The following is a 19,473-nucleotide window of genomic DNA, read 5'->3' as shown; positions in this document are numbered from 1 at the left end:
TTACCCGACCCTACCTACCTAGGGGCCGACCCTATCGTTTTTAAAGTCAGTTTGAAAAAAAAAATGAAAAAAAAAAAACAAACAAAAAAAACCAAAAAAAATCTTTTTTTTTTAATTGCTTTTCAATGTGTAGTTTAAAACCTTAAATGCTTATACAGGAGACAACACCATTCTCCAATGATGAAAATAACATTCTTATATAAAGCCTAATAAAAAAAATACAAATAAAAAAAAAAATCCTACCTACCCTACCTATTTTTGAAAAGGATGTAACCCTAACCATACAATTTTTTTTTTAGGCCTTAACAGGGTTTATTTTTTAATTTTCAATTACTGGGCTTGTCCCTGTATTTTTCATTGTATTATTGAAATCAGCAGGGATAATGAAAGTTTTCAGCTAGCATACATACCTGGTTAAGTGGGATGTTGACATTAAAGCCACGTCCATCCCCGTTCCCTATATAGTCATAGTCTGATTCTCGTAGATTAGGCCAGTATTTTCCATATTCGTATCGATGGATGGATATATACAGCAACCTGCCACAATACAACAGTGGAAAGTCAGTCTCAACATTTAAAGATTGATTTTTCATGCGTTCATGCAGTATGCAATTACATAATCAATAATTGATCGCAATTTTAACAGCAATATTTTCCAATGATTGATTATGACATCAAACTGATTTTCAATCCTAATATAACACAAACTTTCATAAACATATAATTGTTGATCCACTTATTTGCGGAAAGAAACAATTTTCCTAATAAAACAATTTCTATTATTTAATCATCCTTTCTCTCTAAAAGATTCATTTCTTGTCTTGATAGTAAAGATTGCTAAAAGCTTATTTGAATCACTGTCGAGCCCATTTTTAAATAAAAACCAGTAACGGCATCAATTTTGATACATACAGAACCCCACCCCACCCCTCTTCGTGGGACTTGAACCCATGCCCTCTAAAGTGAGAGGCTGACAACAACATATATAACACTGGACCACATAAAGTTGCACTCACACAGATTGAACGTTTTGACATCTTTTTTATTTATTTTTTTATGCATTGAAAATGGCAACCCATTATAAAAATATTGACATGACCATCCTAATACTTCACTTAGGGAATTCTGTTCCATAAATACTATTTTTATTGATAATATCGATATAATTTCTCCTACATTTTGAAACACATCACTTCTGATCCATATCGTTATAACACATTGGTTAATCAAGGATATTCGCACATCCATACCTGTTATCATTGTAAAACTGTCTCTGTGTGGCCTGGCCATGATGGACATCCCAGTCTACGACCAGAATCCTGAAAATAGATAAATCCATGTGACCTTCAGTGAATAATATATAAGGGCTATTCCAGTAAAACATATAACCTACGGAGGGAAGGCAATTTTTTAGATAGTATATAGGTGGGTGTCTTTTTTCGCTAATTTGGACCCCACTAGGGTAAATTTGTTTCTGTACGGGGATGGCATAATTGAAAAGTTCCTTCCCCCCAGGGTTTATATGTTTAAATGGAAAAGCCCTTAGTATCTTTCATGTGTTTCTGGTGCAGATAGAGTGTATGTGAGAAAGTCAGTAACAATGTTTAGTTGACAGAAAAATAAAAAACAAATTTATTTTTGGAACAATAAAAAAAATAATAAAAAAATGAATTAATTGAATAAAGTTGTATTTGCATTTTTGATATGTCATTTATCAAAGATGCAATCTTACTCCCAAATAAGATTGACCACAATTGATAATATTGTTTTAATATTCCAAACAGATGAATACATGTCGAAAACAATGGTTCTTATGAAGGATACCAAGTTGAAATTGAAAGAAATACACATAACATACAGTATTTCTACCTTATGAGACTATAGTAGACCACAGTTAATCTTTTTGCATTCACCAATCATTTAATATTTTTGGGCTTTCTGCTATTAAATACACGGTTAAAATCTTGATATCAGTGATTAGTATTTTCCATAAATGCATTATTAAGTAAGTAGTCAAATGCTTTTTCAGTCAAAATTTATGTTTGTTATACATGTGTATGTATCGATTAAGAATAAGAGTGTCCCTTAAAAATATATAAAACAATTCATTAAAATATTTTCATTTGACGTGTTATTGGTCTTAACAATTATCTTTAATGGGATCAATGTTTCACATGACCGGGAACAATATCGTCAAGTACGTAAGAAAACAATATCAGACCGTATACTACCAGAGGGCTGAATCAAGTATACAGGATAAATGTTTGTTTCAGTATAAGATAGCAATATATTTGCCATGAGTGATATATTTAAGGATTAAAATTGCATTTTATTGGGGTATGGTATGCAATGGGGCTGTTCAAAATGGGTGGAGTCCGAAGGATATCGATGGGAAATACCATTGCACTTTATACAGAAATAAAGTGCAATTGATAAACAACAACCATCGTTGAAGTGTGAATGTAAATATTTACTTTTGGTGTTCAAGAGGTAAAACATATTTTGCAATATTTCCCCGAAAGAATCAAACAATATTTTTAAGCATACTACCAATTATTTAAACAACAATTCATTGATATTTTATCAGGAGAATGCGCCAAATTTAAGCATATGACTTCATACTAGAAAATAACATCATTTATTATTCTTACCAGCACTATGTTAATTTACAATTGTTTTTTTTTTGCAAAGAAATGGGCTAAAATAAAAAAATAAACTGTATTAAAGTCTGAAGTTAAAAGCTTTCCATCCGGAGTTCAGAACTGATCCTGAAATTTAGAACCCCTGATTTTTTTAGGATATTATTTATATACTTTTCAATACACAATTAAAAAGTCTGTTTAACTAATGACCATTTACCACTTACCTGTTGAGGCCAAGATTATCAAGAGCATGTTTAGCGGCGATGGCCACGTTGTTATAGAAACAGAACCCACAGAATGCGTCCGTCGATGCATGGTGACCGGGAGGCCTGCAGTTAACAATTCAAAATATTAAGGCTAGATTTTTAAAGACAAAGATTCTGAAACTAAATTTTTGTTCTTTATTGTAATGAATTAAATTCTTGTCAGTTTAGACCTGGGTTTGGGGAATAAGGGACCGTTTATCAACAAGCTTACATAGGGGTTATTATGAAAGTATTCTTTTCTGTCGCCCTGTATCCCATCAAATCCAGTGTGTCAGCATGTATCCGTCAAGACCGTGTAATGGTTGAAACATATACATGTTTATAAACGAAATGAGACATGATGCAGATCGTCAGTAAAGTGGCCTTTTGTCATACATCTCGTATATGTTTCCTTTGATCTTTTACCTTGATTTAAATTTAGATCAATGAAACTTCACTAAGATTTAAATGATATTTCCTAGAATTTTCGTTCTGTACCAGAAATGTAATAATTTCATGCATTTTCTTGAATATAAACACAATTGGTGTTTCAGGGCATGTAAATGAAGACTTGGAAAGAAATAGTAAATAAATAAAATACTCGCTACTGTAAAATTATTCTTATGTTCATCACTTACCGTACTAATGCAAATCCATTTCTGACCTAGAAAAATAAAATTAAGTGTTTTATAGGTGTTAAACAGAGGGTGACATGCCAGCATTGTCATTATTTGAATATTGTTTTAAGTAATATTTGTTATTTATGGCATTCAAAAAATACATCATGCCATCAATAATAATAACACAGCTTATAGCACTCTGCTAAATAAATTATTTTAGTATTGCCAAATTTCATCAAATGGGAAACAACTCATATTCATGTTTAACATTAATTCTATCAAATTATTTCCCTTGGTTATTCCTGGAACTCATGGACAGGAAGTTTGAACAAAGTGACCACCCTTTAATAAATGGGAATCTTCACAGAGAACAAAAATTTCAATAAGTATAATTATGCGAGTTTTCTCGAGCAAACAGATATTATAACACATGGATTCGGGCATCAAAATTTAGCGCTACATTCTTTAAAGACACTAGCTTCATTGTGGATGAAAAACCTTAAACAAGGGTACTTGTTGGTAGATGCTATTTACCGTACCTGTTTTTTAAGCACTGACTCCATCACTTCAATGGTGCTGCCAACACCAAGTAGAGCACACTCATATGTCGACTGAAACGAAACAATATACAGAGTTATTTACCTTTAGCCACAATTGATAACTAGTTTATTTAGCCTTACAAGTCCGAGACAAAAATATCCATGACCCAGATTTTTTTAGCCTCTCCAATGATCATAATAATTTTCATTTTTAATTACACATTTAGGTGTTAGGGAGTGAAAAAATATAACTCATTAACTTCCCACCTAAACCCACTCCTTAAAGCTGCACTCTCCCAGATTGAAAGTTTTGCCCTTTTTTTTAATTTTTGTCTTGTAATCAGCTGAATTTTGCATCAAAGCCTTTAAGTGACTTATATAATTAAGATAAACTCACAATAGAACTCAACTGTTTGGAAAAGCTAAAAATTCATTTTTCAAAAAGTGTTAGTAAAGCTTTTAGCCATAAAAAATATTTTTGAACATAAATATGAAAGGCTGCAATCTGATATTTTTTTCAGCAGTCTTATATATATCGCTGGTTTCCAGACATTTACGCAAAAATTGGCTCATTCCAAGACAAAAACTTAAAAAAGATGTCAAAACAGTCAATCTGTGAAAGCGCAGCTTTAAAATGTGAGCAAGGTCAAGCCAAGCAAAGTAATTCTTTACAAACATGTAGCAGTAGTGTTTAATATTTTTTTCACCTCTGAAAGCTATAAATTAAAAAGTTTAACCCTATTTTTTGGAATTTGTCCCCATTAAAATGAGTCCATCCTACATTTGCATGCCAAAAAAAAAAAGGTTAAAAGCCACTCCAGCAAAGACAAATAAACCTGAAATATAGTGCACATTGTTTGACAGGCTTTTTTATTTATATTTGAACTACCCTTATGCTGCACTTAAGTGTGCATATGAATTAAACAGATTTTTTTTTTATCTAATTTATATGTTTTCTTTATTCCACGAGACAATATTTAAACATTCATTTACAATATAAGTTAAAACACACAACTGTAATATCAGTAATACATTATTGATTTCACAAAATAAGATCAGGTTATTAATATACAGTTTTAGCTAGAGTTATAAAGCTGCACCCAGTCCTTCTTTTGATAGCAACATTCTGTATTCATGGGAGACCAGCAAGTCTTCCCTTCTGCCTTCATAGAATTAAATGGTTCAGATAATCAATGTTTTCTTTTCTTTTGCTTAAAACTTATAATTTTGTTATGAAAACATTCAAACATTACATATGTTGCAGTTGAAGCCAAATATATCTTCAATTAAACACAATTCCTAACATTTTCTGTCAAATTCTAAATGTTCAAGTACTTTATAGCATGATGAAATGTTCCTTTTTCAACCTTTTCACCCTGTCCCACTTTTGCAACATCCTGTCTTTTTAATACCCCGCTCATAACCCTACTGATATCACATTACCAGAATAGATGGTGGGCAGTGTACATGTATGTAGTCACCTGGTTAAAGTAGACATCCTCATTTCGGCGAGCCAAGTCTTTGTGTTCGTCTACCGTCATCGCCGACGTGGCCTGTAATGCTTCTATCTGTGGAAAGTCGTGTTGTAGTAGAACCTCGTCCTCTCTACCATACCGCGCCTGAAACATCCACACTTTATCACATTGGCTGCACACTCATGTAGGACAAGATTAGCCAAAACAGAATCCCCCCCATCAGTTTTTATATAAATGGACAAAATCCCCCTTATGGACAAATTCCCCATATCTATTTTTCAAAAGATTGACAAAATTCCCCCATCAATTTTTACCAAGATAGATGGTGGAATTTTGTCTATCTTGGTAAAAATTGATGGGGGAATTTTGTCCATCTTTGGGCAAAATCCCCCTAGTCAATTGTTTCAAAGACTGAAAAAAAAATCAATTTTTGCAAAGGTGGAAAAAATTCCCCCATGAATTTTGCCAAGATCGTCAAAATCCCCCATCAACTTTTGCATAGATCAAAAAAATATAATTGTATCAGGTATTACACAACTAATACAATATTTATGGTATTAAAACAAAACAACCTTCAAATATAACAGAAAAGTCAACTATTTTAATGCAATTATTGGTGGAGGGATTTGTCTGATTTCCCCTGGCAAAACAGTCTTGGTCAAATTAACAACTTTTACTCATTGGAATATGAAATTTAACAATTACTCTTAACAGTTAAGGAGTTGTAAGCCAATTGCCAAGCATGTATACAGCATGAACTCACAAAAATAAAATTACAAAGCATTTTTTTTTAGTTAGTACATTATTTTTATTGACATTGAAACCATAATCAAGTGACCTCATTGTAGCAGAGGCTATTGAAATTGAAAATGTTTATAACTTTGAAATCATTATCACTATAATCTCATTGTAGTACAGGGCTTCCGTTAAAGGAAGTTTGGAAGTATATTACTCCCTAGAAATGGGTTAAAACTTCCTAATTTGACTCCTTGGAAGTACCAAAACTTCCATCATTTTGAAGAAAACTTCCAAAGATGAAAGCTTGGAAGTTCATAATATCAAAACCTTGGGTCAATATTACTTTTATGGTCACAATTTCAATTGACTTTTTTTAAGTAAAAAACATTATTATAATATAAGTCTGTGACTTTGGCATGTTGAAGTTGCAAATAATTGATATATTTATATACTAGTTGAAAAATAGTGGAAAAAGATATTGTATTCGGGAGTCTTAAACTTCCAAATTTTAGTGAAAAACTTCCTAAATTGATGGACAGGAAGTTCATACTTCCAGTTTCAAATTCTTAATGGAAGCCCTGTAGTAGTTGTCGAAATAACCACAAGCATGATCCTCATGCAAAGCCTGTATTGGTCAAATACTTTCTGGTCTTGCTTGAATTATGTTATGGATTTTAAAAAGCAAAGGTTTAGGTTAAGAATTCAAACTTGTTCATCCGTAAGTCTCATTTCCATGACTGGTTGTAGCTTTAAGAACATTTTATGTTGAATTTATAGATCTTATAATAAACTGTTGCCAGTATTAACTAATTTTTTTTTAACAACAATTGTGAAACAAGTTATAACAAGATTATATTAATCACTATTGTTCGCAAGATGTTATGTAGGAGTGTGGTCTTGTATTGTCGGGGAAACCACAGGAAACACACTTGTCCAGCTTGGTGACCACAAACCAAACTCACATGCGCCCATGCCGGGAATCAAACATGGGTCGCCTTACCAGACAACCAAAATTTCTACCATAACATAATCAATAATGGCCCTATCTAAGATGTACCCACCTCAATTCTTGTGCACCTTTCAACGAGCCCCAGCTGACTACATCTCTCGTATGAACATGAGGCTCGGGCAGGTTTCTCTGGGTGCCCAGGGTCCCATTCATTCTTGTGAGCCAGGCAGCGTTCATCGTACAGGAATCCAGTCCTGAATTAAGATTTAGGAACCAAGATGATAATCAGTTTGTCATATTCTGCCTGAGTATATGCTTAAAGTACTGTCCGTAAGAAAATCAATATCTGATCAAGGTATCTACATGAAAATGTATTTCAAATTTTCATTTAGTTCTGATCTATTTTACATATTAAATTGGTAAAATAATCAGAAGATCCCACATACCCATTCACAATATTTGGTTTCTTCATTAGCAGTGCCTGAAAATATAAAACATTGTAGAAATATCACAATGGAATCATTATTAGTGCTTATGTTTTAGCTGTTTTTATTTCCAAGTGTGTGAATGTCTTGAATTATTTGTACAAAAGAGCTTTCTAGTGTATGTGTTATATATTCCCTATTTGAAGCATCTATGCATTAGGCCTCTTCCTGATTAAAGCTGAAAAAGCCATGAAACCATACTGATAACTCTTTCACACGCCAAAACATTAAGCATCATAAATGTTTTGTACAATAATGTAAGATCCATTTTCCTGAGTTTAAAAAATTATATCTCTACAAGTCCAAAATAAATTTTGTTTCTATAATAAATCCCTGCTCTCACCACTTCGGACAGCCCAGCTATCAGCGAGTTATACTCCTCCTCGTCTGAATCCCCCTCCTCTGTCTTGTCCTCGTCTTGTGCCCAGCCGTCTGCCTCCAACCTTGCACGTTCCTCTTTATCAAGCTCTTCCAGCCGTTTCTGCGCCTCCCGCCCACGCGCCATCGCCTCCTCGAGACTGATGCGCTCCTGTGTAAAGCACAAAACAAATTAGAACATAGTGATTTTAGATTTTTTATTCTACACCATGGTTCTTAATACCTCTTAAAATAGTTCTTTGAAATCATACATTTTTCCCATTTTTTTACCTCAGGACATTTAAGATCACTCTTAGGTTTTCACACACTATTTTTCCTCTTCCCCTAAGCTGCAGAAAAAAATCCTGAATTAAGTGTCAAAGTTTGAAATCATCTTTCTTATTCTAACCTTAATACTTTTGTTTGCAACAAACTTTAGCGTAACATGCTCCTCAATCAGTTAAACAAAGCACAATCACAATGCCGTTTTGCAGAGACGGTCAACATGTACTGCCAGAAAAGTGGTTTTGAAAGACACTGCAATGACCGACTGACAATCATGTGCTATAACTCTATCAAGTCATTTTAAACATGACACAAATGGGAGCCTTGCTCTGCCTCGTCACTTAGCGAAGGTTGTTTATCAGAGGTGGTCAGAGTAATCCATTGGATAATACCTACATCTACAGTCGAAACTCGCTATGTCGAACTCTATTAACTCCATGATCTGTCGAGGGTTATGTCCAACTTTTTAGAATATTTTGGGTTCAGTTAGACAAAAAAAATTTCAAAATACTGAATTTTCGTTATCTCAAAGATTTTTTGGAAGTACCAACAAATTCAACATAGCGAGTATTGACTGTATGTGCTTTTCATCATTGATGAAATATGTTCCATTGAATGGTTAAATGACATAAAACATCAAAATAATCATTAGTCATTTTCCTAACTTTAAGCTGCACTCTCACAGTCTTTTATTTTAGACACTTTTTAAAACAGTTGTATCAGAATCGGCTGATTTTTGCATCAATGCCTTCATTACAGTCACATTAGATAATTAACAACAGATCTAAATAGTATTTGGTATACTTTCTAAACAGGTTTTTAAGCTACAAATCTATTTTGGAACATAAATATGATAAAATGCTTTTTGATCTTATGTCAGCAGACTTATATAACTTGTCTCCAGACATTTCTGCAAAATTTTAAGGATCATTCAAAGACAAAAATTGAAAAAAAGTTGTCAACACGACCAATCGGTGAGGGTGCAGCTTTAAAAATCACATAGTCCATATGATGTTATAATGATGTAATAACTTAACAAACAGAACCTTTTCCTTCTCACTCATTTGGCCGTGTCCGCTATCCAGATGCTAAAGACACTCTGTAAAATAATATATAGTCAGTATCACCATTTGAAATAGCTGGGATGACAGTAGGTGTATGTAAAACTGCATAAAAACTGAGTGTTTCAAGAGACCAGAAGAGAGAAAGGGAGAGAGAAGATAGAGAGGGGGATGAAGGATTTGACTTTTAATTAAAATATATAAACTTAAATCTGCACTCTCCTCATCGACTGTTTTCAGAACTTTTTTTAATTTTTGTCTTTGAATGAGCTATATTTTGCAGTGGTACAAGACCACTGACAAAAGATCAGATTGCAGTTTTGCATAAACGTTCCAATAATGGTTATTAATGGCTAAAAGCATTACTAATGCTTTAAGAAAAATGAGTTTTTGGCAGTTTTCCAAATAATTGAGATCTGTTCTATTGTGGATCTGAGTTTTTCGGCAGTTTTCCAATTAATTGAAATCCGTTCTATTGTAAATCATCTTAATTGAATTGAAGGCATTGATACCAAAATCAGCTGATTCTGAGACAAAAACTAGAAAAAGAAGTCAAAATCTGTGAGAGTGTACATATGTAGCTTTAAAGTAATAATCTTGGACTAATTAATTGGTATACTGCTTTCCCGTAACAATGTTGAGGAATCAATGCAAGACAAATGTTAAACCATATAAAAAAGAAGGATTTACATCTGTGTGGCGCGAGCCTTTGAACATAAATGATAATAAGCCATTGTTTATATGTCTGCAATTGTGCTTAAGTATAACTTTAGTGAACTAAGTGTACATTGTAGGCATAAAATATTCACGATCACATTAAGTTTCATTATCATACTTAACGGAATGACTTTACATTTTAAAATAATGTACATGCAATTTAAATGTACATGCAGACAAGCTGTCTTCATTTTGGTTTTAAAGGACTGGTCATGTTCAAGTACTTAAATATTTAAAACCCTATATCAAGTTGGTAAGATGTAAATAAATTTCAACCCATTTCATATAAGTTCGTGAGAAAGGCACATTTAAGGACAGGGACTGGGATGTGACTGGCATGGCAGCTTGAGGCTGACAATTTCGGAGATTGATTTTTGCGCACATTTTAAGTCCCCACTGAAGGTCAAAGAGGGTGTCTAAATTATTCTTGATTTTTTTTTTGGGGGGGGGGGGTAGGGTGAGGGTTGCTTGAGCCATTAGATCCCCAGAAGTCTACGAATATGCAGAGAAATCACATCCCTAAAACTTTATGATTAATATGCTACCCTTTCTACTTACGAGGTACAATCATATTCACCTTTATTAATGGCAGGGGCGTACCTAGGCGTACTCCAGTACATCTAGGCTTACAAATGAATTTAAATTCCATCGAAATAACAAAATTATTACATATTATTTTGGTTAAAGTTGGTCGTAATTTGACTTCATATATTAGCATTTAATACTTGAAAATGGTTCCTATATAACTGTGTTCTTCAAAAACAAATCAGGGGACACCTTCGCTTCCACCCCATATTACATATTGTGACCTTAGTCTGGGAGATGGATTTGTTATTGGTCCCAGCCTAAGTAAAGAAAGACATTAATTTGTCGACACTAAGCGCAAGAGTGTACAGGCGTACAGTTCAAAATACCCAAGGTACATCCCTGAATGTTTTTTTTATATATGAATTGTGAAATATAAACTATAAATTGAATTTAAGTGTTTGAAACAAAAACATACCTTTCATCGCAAAATAACATCAGTTAAAATATTTTCTGAATGAGAATTAGAATGTACAGCTGTACCTTTTGAGTTGAATACTTCAATCGCAAAATGTATTTTAGAGCACTTTCCATACAAGTAATTGACTGAAAAATGATATGCTGTACATATATAGGCTCCACAAACTCCCCAAATTAGGTGTCAAGCCTTTATTATTTCAGTCTGTGAAGAGGGTACACTTGGAGCTTCGACCCCACATCACAACCCCTCAAAAATTAAACCTGGACCCGCCTGGCCATGTCCTTAGTCCACCTAAATGGCCGTCAACGAGTCTTTTGACGATTTTTTTACTATGGCAGACTCGTGACGTCCACCATCCCAGCAAAAAGTAGCAAGGGGTCCTTGCACAGAGAATCCTCGTGGCCACAATTTTGAAATTATCTCCGTTATAAATTCAAATTACTACGAAAATATTACTACGTTTCAGGGATACATAAGAAATGTCAAAATAATAAACAAGTATCCCTGATCGCTCATTATTGTAGCTAGCCATGTCCTCAAACCCTAGTCCAAATAATTGTACATTGACAGATTTTTTTTAGATTTTTGATATGGCAAATCCTTCACGGGAAGAATCCCGTATAACACGTCTAATATTTTAGACTACCTCAAACCCATGACCACCCAAATACTAGGAACACATTATACCAACATAGATAACCGGCAAGCAGGTGTTGTTGTTTTTTCAAGGACTAAACTACTGATATTGTGGTGGACAAAATATATTATTATTAGAGATGACACACAAATGAAACAAACAAACTGTTAAACAGTGGAAAAAATAAGTAGAAAAAAAAAACTTGCTATCAGAAAATGCAAATAAAATGTTTATCTACAAGAATTTGCGAAGAATTTACACTGACATTGCTTTTTGTGGGAGGAAACTCTACTGTATGATATTTGTTGAAAACTATCCGAAATTGTATGTACTCCAAACCACAGACAGGAAAACTATCGAAAAGAAAAAAAAACGCAAAAGGCTACACACAACTGATTATGGGTTTTCGCTTACGCTCAGTTCTACCCATGAAAACCCCCAAATATGGTCCGTTATGTCTGGTCCGTTATGTCCGTGACCCTGAAAATCATATTCATTAAGCTGTTTGTATTTTGAACAGGTATAATTTTAAGCGAATCTACATGTACATGTGGTGAGGGCCATACCTTTTTTTTTACAGAAAATGAAACCCCCCACTCCCCTGATTATCCCCAACTCCACACCGGGTGGTGGGGGCAGGGATTGTGCACAGGGGCAGGGTGCGTAGTTATAACCCCTCCCCTTACCAATTACCAGAAAGGCAAACATATCCCACAGGCTTATAAAATGATGGGATAACTTGAACTAGTATTACAAAATTGTATAAGTAAAACTATCATAGACCCCCCCCCCCCCCTCTTCTTTGGTAAATGATAGGGGTATTTGGCAAAAGGGGTAGTGGATTTGGCCATAGGGATGATGATAACAAACGCACTCGATCTGCCCCAGTACACGTAATCCTCCACACAAGGTTGAACCGCTTGTAAATATGAACCCGACCCATTTTCAGGTTCATTTGTTTACGAAGTAAGTCGCACATTCCCGATCGAAGGATGGATTACTTAAGTCAACCGTCAGGTTTTGTTTTGATGGCTTTCATTGCTTCCATCTGATATATATGGCCATCTGCGGAATCAGCGGGAACATATCAAATGTTAGTCGGCCAACTTAGGATAGAGGAGAATACTAGATCTCGAGTAGCTGAAGTAATGATCGATAAGGTTAATACAAAGTTATACCTAATAAGAAACTCACCCTTCAAGCTGCACTTTCACAGATTGACGGTTTTGACATTTTTTTTGTCCCAGAATCAGCTGATCTTGGCATCACTGCCTTCAATTCAATCATATGAAATGACCACGATTTAATATATTTAAATGTGTCGAAAAATAGCCGAAAATTTCAATTTTCTGAAAGCTTCAGTAAACAAAATTGTTCGACAAAAATATGAAAAGCTGCGATATAATCTTTAGTCAGCCTTCTTATTTACTGGTGTACAGAAATTTACGCAAAAAATGACTCATTACAAGACAAAAAAATATATATATAATGTTGTCAAAACGTTCAATCGGTGAGGGTGTGGTTTAAAGTTCTTTACAATATAATAAATTTGGCATGAATCATTTTTGAGATCATTATAACCAATAAGTACATTTTACGATTAACCACATTTTGAGTTGAATTATCTGCAATGGGAAATTTACTTCAATCTCGAAATGTATTTTAGAGCAGCTTCCATACGATTAACCACATTTTGAGTTGAATTATCTGTAATGGGACATTTACTTCAATCTCGAAATGTATTTTAGAGCAGCTTCCATACATGTAGTTGACTGGAAAATGCTGTCACTTATATAACGCTTTCATTTAGGCATGTATATTTATACACTCTAGATAAGTCGTTATGAGAAACACCATGGTCCAAGCCTTAAAGCTGCACTCTCACAGATAGCACAACTTTTTTTATGTTTTGTCTTGGAACGAGCCGATTTGAGAAATCCAAGGAAACCAGTTAATATAAGACAGCTGACCAAAAAATAGATCGCAGATTTTTATATTTAAGTTCAAAAATTGATATGTTATGCAATTTTCTTAAACCGTTAGTAACGGTTTAATTTAAGCCATCAAACATTAATTTTCGAATGGAAATATGACAATCTACGATCTGATTTTTTGTCAGCAATCTTATATCATTGGTTTGCAGATATTTACGCAAAAATTGCTCTTTCCAAGTAAAAAAATAATAAGTTGTAAAAATGCTATATCTGTACGTGAGAGTGCAGCTTTAATGCAGCCAATGGTCGTAAACAGAATTTTATCAACTGTAAAACAACAACAATAACAACAGCAACAACAATTAACAGCAGCAATAACAATAACAACAGCAACAACAACAACAGCGACAAAAAGGTCAAACTTTAACAGTTACTAATTTAGCAATTTCTGTGCCAATTAAGTCTTATCTTTCAGCCAAGTGAAGAATGTTCATTCTGTTTATAATACATATCTAAATAGAACGAGATAGTGATGTTCTAAATAATTTCGCTATAAAAGGCAAACTGCTAAAACTGCAATTCATTTTTAACGGGGAACAACTCGGTTATTATGACGATGCAATTCCTGCTACTGGGGCTTTGTGTGGCGGTGACGGCCGCACAGACGCTCGACTGCGGACGTGCGTTTCCGCAAGCCGGCATCTCCCGGAACTACAACGAAACGATCGCGCACGCCATTCATGCTATGACGGTGACCGGCCTGAAAATCTTCAACCCCAAAGCGACGGCTGTAAACTACGTTCCAACCGTCAATCAGGATCTTAACCAACCGGAAACGGTCCTAGCCCACGCACCGGAAGTTCCCCTCGGAAACGACTTCAGCACGCTCACTATGAACATCGTGGACAACATTCTTTCGACACTTGGTAACTCCAAGGACGGCCTTGGTAAGATGAGATGCCCGGGCGGTATTCATAAAACTTATTAAGTCATTTGTTAACTTTAGTAAATTTACTTAATTATTTATAGTCAAATCAAAATAAAAGTACAAGTGTTTTTTTATCCCAAAAGAATGAATTTTTGATGAAATCATTGGAAATAAAGTATTTAGTATTTCAGATATTACCAGGTTATTTTATCACATGATAAGCTAATATTCTGCAGGTCCCCTCTGGTCGCCAGTTGAGCCTGTCGCTCACGTGTTCCATACGTGGGATCTCTGGTACAAAGTGCGCGAATCCGCACCGCCGGAAGTAGGGCATCGGCACCTTATATAGAACACGTACTAGATTTTCTGCAGGTCCCCACTGGTCGCTAGTGGAACATGTCGCCCACGTGTTCCGTATTTGTGACCTCTAGCTGGTACAAAGTGAGCGATTCCGCCTCGCCGGAATTGGGGCATGTGTCATATAACTACATTTTTAAAAAAAAACACGTAGTTTATCTTCCGCAGGTCCCCATTGGTCGCCAGTGGAACGTGTCGCTCACGTGTTCCATATGTGGGACCTCTGGTACAAAGTGCGCGAGTCCGCATCGCCGGAAGTGGAGAAAAATCCGCCATCTGACGACGTCTGCATATGCCTCGCCTCCACAGATGTGAACGGCATCAAGGTACCATTGCGACTTCGACATTTTTTTCGTATTCTTGTTTCTTCCATTCGTTTCCATAGAGAGCGACCTTTTACAGTAAAGGTTATGAAACAGTTATGGCTTATGCGCGCCCGCTCAAAAAGGACTCGTTCATTTTTTTGGACCAAAAAAGGATTTCCCGGTAAAACATCTTGAAAAACTTATTTTAGCATTATTGTACTCTATGATATCGAAATTGCAGAAAAATATACTATTTAAGTATATCATTTTTAGTGGGGTGCGAACCCACGCCGGTAATTAAAAATATGAAGAAAGAAACGCCTATTGCAATAATTATGGATATTTTTACCTTTTAAGAATACAGTGATAACATCACGTGATAATGACGATCGACCAATCACGCGGCAATGAAATCGCTCAATGCCGTTAATAACGCGATTTAAAATTGTGGTCCTCAAAGACGATATTTGAGCATATAATAACATTTGCTTAAGTGTTCCAGCTGTCAGTATCTTAGTTTCACTTTGTAACACTCCTTATTATTTGCCACACTTTATTTCGTAATAAAAAATGCATTTTACCAGCCATGAGCGAGTCTCTTTATAAAGTGGTGCACTGTCAAGTTGCAGTCTTATTATAAAAAATACAGTACAGAAAATTGAAAATCCCTCGGTATGTGAAATGGGCACACTGCATGTAATGCACTAACAATTGCAAAATTGGAAATTAATGTTTCATCGAAAAGACAAATAACTAAAATTTCGGGAAACGTTCTTGTGAGCTCTTGAAAATTCTTATGTGAAACCCCACTACCCATATTTTCCAGCGCGCGGTCGGCTGGGTTGCGGACCACTACAAGACCGGCACCCCGATCACGCTTCTGAACCGCCCGATCCCGAAACTCGCGGACGCGGCCTCCTGGGCAGTGTGGAAGGACCGTCTACTTCACTATTATACCCCAGAGGCGCTGAGGGACGCTGCCATGTACTTACACTGTATGTCAAAATTCTGGTGATTGCTGCAGGACGGGCGAACGGACGGATTGATTTTGCTTGTCAGTTTTGATACAAAATAAACCATATTTGATAATATTTATTTCAAGTACATGTAGTACAATTCAGTTACAGTCGAACCTCGTTGGCTCGAACTCCCAGGGACCGGCGAAAATAACTCGAGCCTCGAAAAATTCGAGCCAAGCAGGATAATTTACATTCAGTATATATAATTCGGTCCTTTACATCTAGTTCGAGCTAACGAGGTGTTCAAGCCAAGCGAATTCGAGCCAATGGGGTTGGACTGTACATGACTTTTCAAGGGACTTGACACCACTGACCAGATAGTCCTAACATCGACGAATAAAGTATTTCCTCAAAACAAGCCAATAATTGTCAAAGCGAGCTAGAAGGAGGCCGATAATACATTATTTTACATGATAATAGAATATACGTCAAAATCATGTTGCTGTCTCATCTAAGTTTCCCGATTGAAACTAGCACATAATGGTGTAACTGTTTTAAATAATATCTGTTTACGAGTACAGCTAAATATACCGACGCTATTTCTAAACTTACTGGGATTTACGTGGTAGGCAACCCAAGAAAATTTTGATTTAAAAAGAATGCGCAAAAACTGCGAAAGATTCAAATGTCGTAAGCGAAGTGATACATGAGAAAGACAGATACAATGCGTGGTACACAACGATGTCAATTTTATGAAAGTTATCGACAATTTCCTCTATTTTGTATGTCATTTTAGCCTTACTGGTGTTGCAAAACATTTGATGCGCATTTTATTTAAATTATGATAAGATACACATTCTCGAAAGCTGTAAAACCACTGCCAGGGGCGTAGCCAGACATACGCCAGTGTGCCCGAGCATACACCTCATTTCTGTAGCCCCCTATATGGCAAGTGCTAAAGTCTCTAAGTCAGTAATAACAACGTAAGGCTAAGGGTTACAGGTTAATGTTTGTCTAAATTTCACTGAATGTTGGCTTTCAGAATATAAAGTTTTCTAAAAACGGTTATTTCATAAGTTTAATCTTCAACACGTTTGTAAGGGATGGGACAATTTATTTACCACTAGCGGATTCAGGGGGGGGGGGGGGTCGAACCCGGCGCCCCCCCCCCCATAAAAATCGTCCAAGTTAACTTTAAATTTCAATGTAGGAGAAGAAAATATAAAATACGCCCTAAATGAAGCATTTCGGACTAGATTTTTTTTAATTTTCTGGTGGGAGGACCCCCTCCCCTCCACTGCCAACACTTTAAACCAAAAGACATCGTTTCCGAGGGAGGGGCGCAAGTAAAAAGGGAATGCCTCTAAATTACACCCCCTCTTACGTCGATTCCTTGATCCGCCCATGTATACTACGATTGCTCTCACATTCTCGTAAAATTGATAGGCATAATCAATAGAATAACACACTTGTTTAAATGTTGAGTTGAACCTGAAGACCACCTTTTGCTATGATGCCCGTTTTATTCTGCTGCTCATGGAATACACCGAATCAGTATGGTGGATGGGGTAGATAGATAGATAGATTTATTTCAGTAAAGGATGCACATACATGGACATTTAAAATAACCAACATGTATGGTAAATAACATTATTGTTATTATTGGGTGGGTTGTGAATGGGTTTTGAGTGGTGAGTATGTGGGCGGGCGGGTGTGTCGGTAGGTTGTGTGTGTGGACGGGCAGGCGTGAGTTCGAGTGAGCAAGTGCCATGCTATCATTCATATGATCTTTTTTTTGAATATCGCATAGAATGAATCATCGCTCACGCCGTTCAGCACTATCAGTGCTGTGATTGAAAGTTATGTTTGATCGGAACATGATCGGTTAGTATCCGAAGGACTTCCGAGCTTGCCGGAGATGGCCGAGTAGTTACGATTGATTCTATAATATATAAATTTGAAAACAAAACGCCCTCACGGTCAAAACACTTTAAAGTTCAACTAAACTAAACTACCAGTATTTATGCTAAAAAGCCATTTTGTTATGGACAAACGTGGTGTTTTGTAAATACAGAATAATATTCATAGGGCGATTTCGTTCTTTTTAATTGAATTGCACGGTGATTTAAGAGTATTTAAAATCAATGCCATGAATGATTTTAATGGGCATCATTCAAACTTTAACGATCTTAATTCTAACTTCAAAATGTTTAATCCACCTCTTGAATGTAATATTCACGACTTAACATATGAAAGGCAAAGCTTCAGTACAGCTTAACTATGTCAGTGAAGTATTCCTTCGTATGTTTGTAAGAACACTTATATAAAATAAAAAAATAAAAAAAATTAGAAAACGCCCGGAGTGGTACTAGCGTAGGCGGTGCTGCATTTTGAAAGTAGGAGGGGATTACGCCATTATCTAACAGTGTGATTAGTAAAATCATCATCATCATCATCATCATCATCATCATCATCATCATCATCATCATCATCATCATCATCATCACAACCACCACAACCACCACCACCGCCATCATCATCATCATCATCATCATCATTGCCAGCCCCACTACCCACACAATCATCATCATCATCACCATCACCACCACCACCACCATCATCATCATCATCACCACCATCATCATCATCATCATCATCATCATCGTCATCGCCGTCGTCGTCGTCAACAAAAACAACTATCTAAGACACGAAAGTACGACAAAACGCAAAAGGCATCACAATATATAGATAATAGAAAAGGCTTCGTAATAACAACGGAATTTGTATTTTTAATCAATTCAATGAAAGTTGTCAACACGTTTGGATGTTAATGTTTTAAGTGTCTACGGTTAATGGAGTAAGCTGAGTCTTATTTTTATTGACAGTTTTCGCTATCAAAAAGAGCGGTTATAGCAAGCTTTCAAGTGGCAATTCAATTTTATTGCGTCCATAAAAGAAGGGACGAGCCCTTAATGTAAATAATTACTAAGTTTTGTTAAAGGGCTTTACCCGAAATATATATGAAATGTGTTTTAATGATAGTTTAATATATAATTCATTATTTTGTGAATATGAATAAATAAACTATTCCAATCAGACAGTGTCCCTTCAATAACAACAGCAACAGCAGAATGAAACAACAGCAATGATCACTTCTAGACTCCTTGAAAAGATGTTTTGTTGCTCTTGACTTCCATATTTTATTAATTCAATGCAACCCGATTCTTAATATAA

General features: G+C 35.5%; 2 protein-coding genes across 5 annotated transcripts in view; one reads left to right on the top strand and one right to left on the bottom strand.

Annotated features, from left to right (window-relative positions):
* LOC128217585 (histone deacetylase 6-like) overlaps positions 1-12,095 on the bottom strand; it is a 46,076-nt gene extending 33,981 nt beyond the window's left edge. For 2 of the 4 annotated variants that reach the window (XM_052924815.1, XM_052924813.1), the window contains exons 1-11: positions 12,022-12,085; positions 9,382-9,432; positions 8,037-8,222; positions 7,655-7,689; positions 7,321-7,462; positions 5,528-5,665; positions 4,047-4,118; positions 3,526-3,551; positions 2,867-2,971; positions 1,251-1,319; positions 411-537 (exon numbers count right to left, since the gene is read on the bottom strand). In XM_052924815.1, the coding sequence (XP_052780775.1) occupies positions 411-537; positions 1,251-1,319; positions 2,867-2,971; positions 3,526-3,551; positions 4,047-4,118; positions 5,528-5,665; positions 7,321-7,462; positions 7,655-7,689; positions 8,037-8,222; positions 9,382-9,399 (918 nt within the window). In that variant the 5' untranslated portion in view covers positions 9,400-9,432; positions 12,022-12,085. Of the gene's footprint in view, positions 1-410; positions 538-1,250; positions 1,320-2,866; positions 2,972-3,525; positions 3,552-4,046; positions 4,119-5,527; positions 5,666-7,320; positions 7,463-7,654; positions 7,690-8,036; positions 8,223-9,381; positions 9,435-12,021 lie in introns of all 4 variants that reach the window. The other 2 variants (XM_052924812.1, XM_052924814.1) reach the window with 2 other exon arrangements.
* A 2,122-nt stretch (positions 12,096-14,217) lies between these two features.
* LOC128218448 (uncharacterized) lies at positions 14,218-16,369 on the top strand. The gene is made up of 3 exons (XM_052926115.1): positions 14,218-14,637; positions 15,144-15,301; positions 16,107-16,369. The coding sequence occupies exons 1-3, from the start codon at positions 14,301-14,303 to the stop codon at positions 16,293-16,295; spliced, it is 684 nt and encodes a 227-aa protein (XP_052782075.1). The 5' UTR covers positions 14,218-14,300; the 3' UTR covers positions 16,296-16,369.
* The last annotated feature ends 3,104 nt before the right edge of the window (positions 16,370-19,473 follow it).

The sequence above is a fragment of the Mya arenaria genome, chromosome 14 (assembly GCF_026914265.1).
Source record: "Mya arenaria isolate MELC-2E11 chromosome 14, ASM2691426v1".
Classification (NCBI taxonomy): domain Eukaryota; kingdom Metazoa; phylum Mollusca; class Bivalvia; order Myida; family Myidae; genus Mya; species Mya arenaria.
The sequence above is the reverse complement of the archived record's forward strand: the minus strand, read 5'-3'. Positions and strand labels throughout refer to the sequence as shown.

Bases quoted from the DNA above. Each gene is read 5' to 3' on its own strand.
- LOC128218448 (XM_052926115.1), top strand. From the start codon at position 14,301: ATGACGATGCAATTCCTGCTACTGGGGCTTTGTGTGGCGGTGACGGCC. The intron at 14,638-15,143 runs GTAAGATGAGAT...TATCTTCCGCAG, and splicing joins TAACTCCAAGGACGGCCTTG to GTCCCCATTGGTCGCCAGTG. The intron at 15,302-16,106 runs GTACCATTGCGA...CATATTTTCCAG, and splicing joins CAGATGTGAACGGCATCAAG to CGCGCGGTCGGCTGGGTTGC.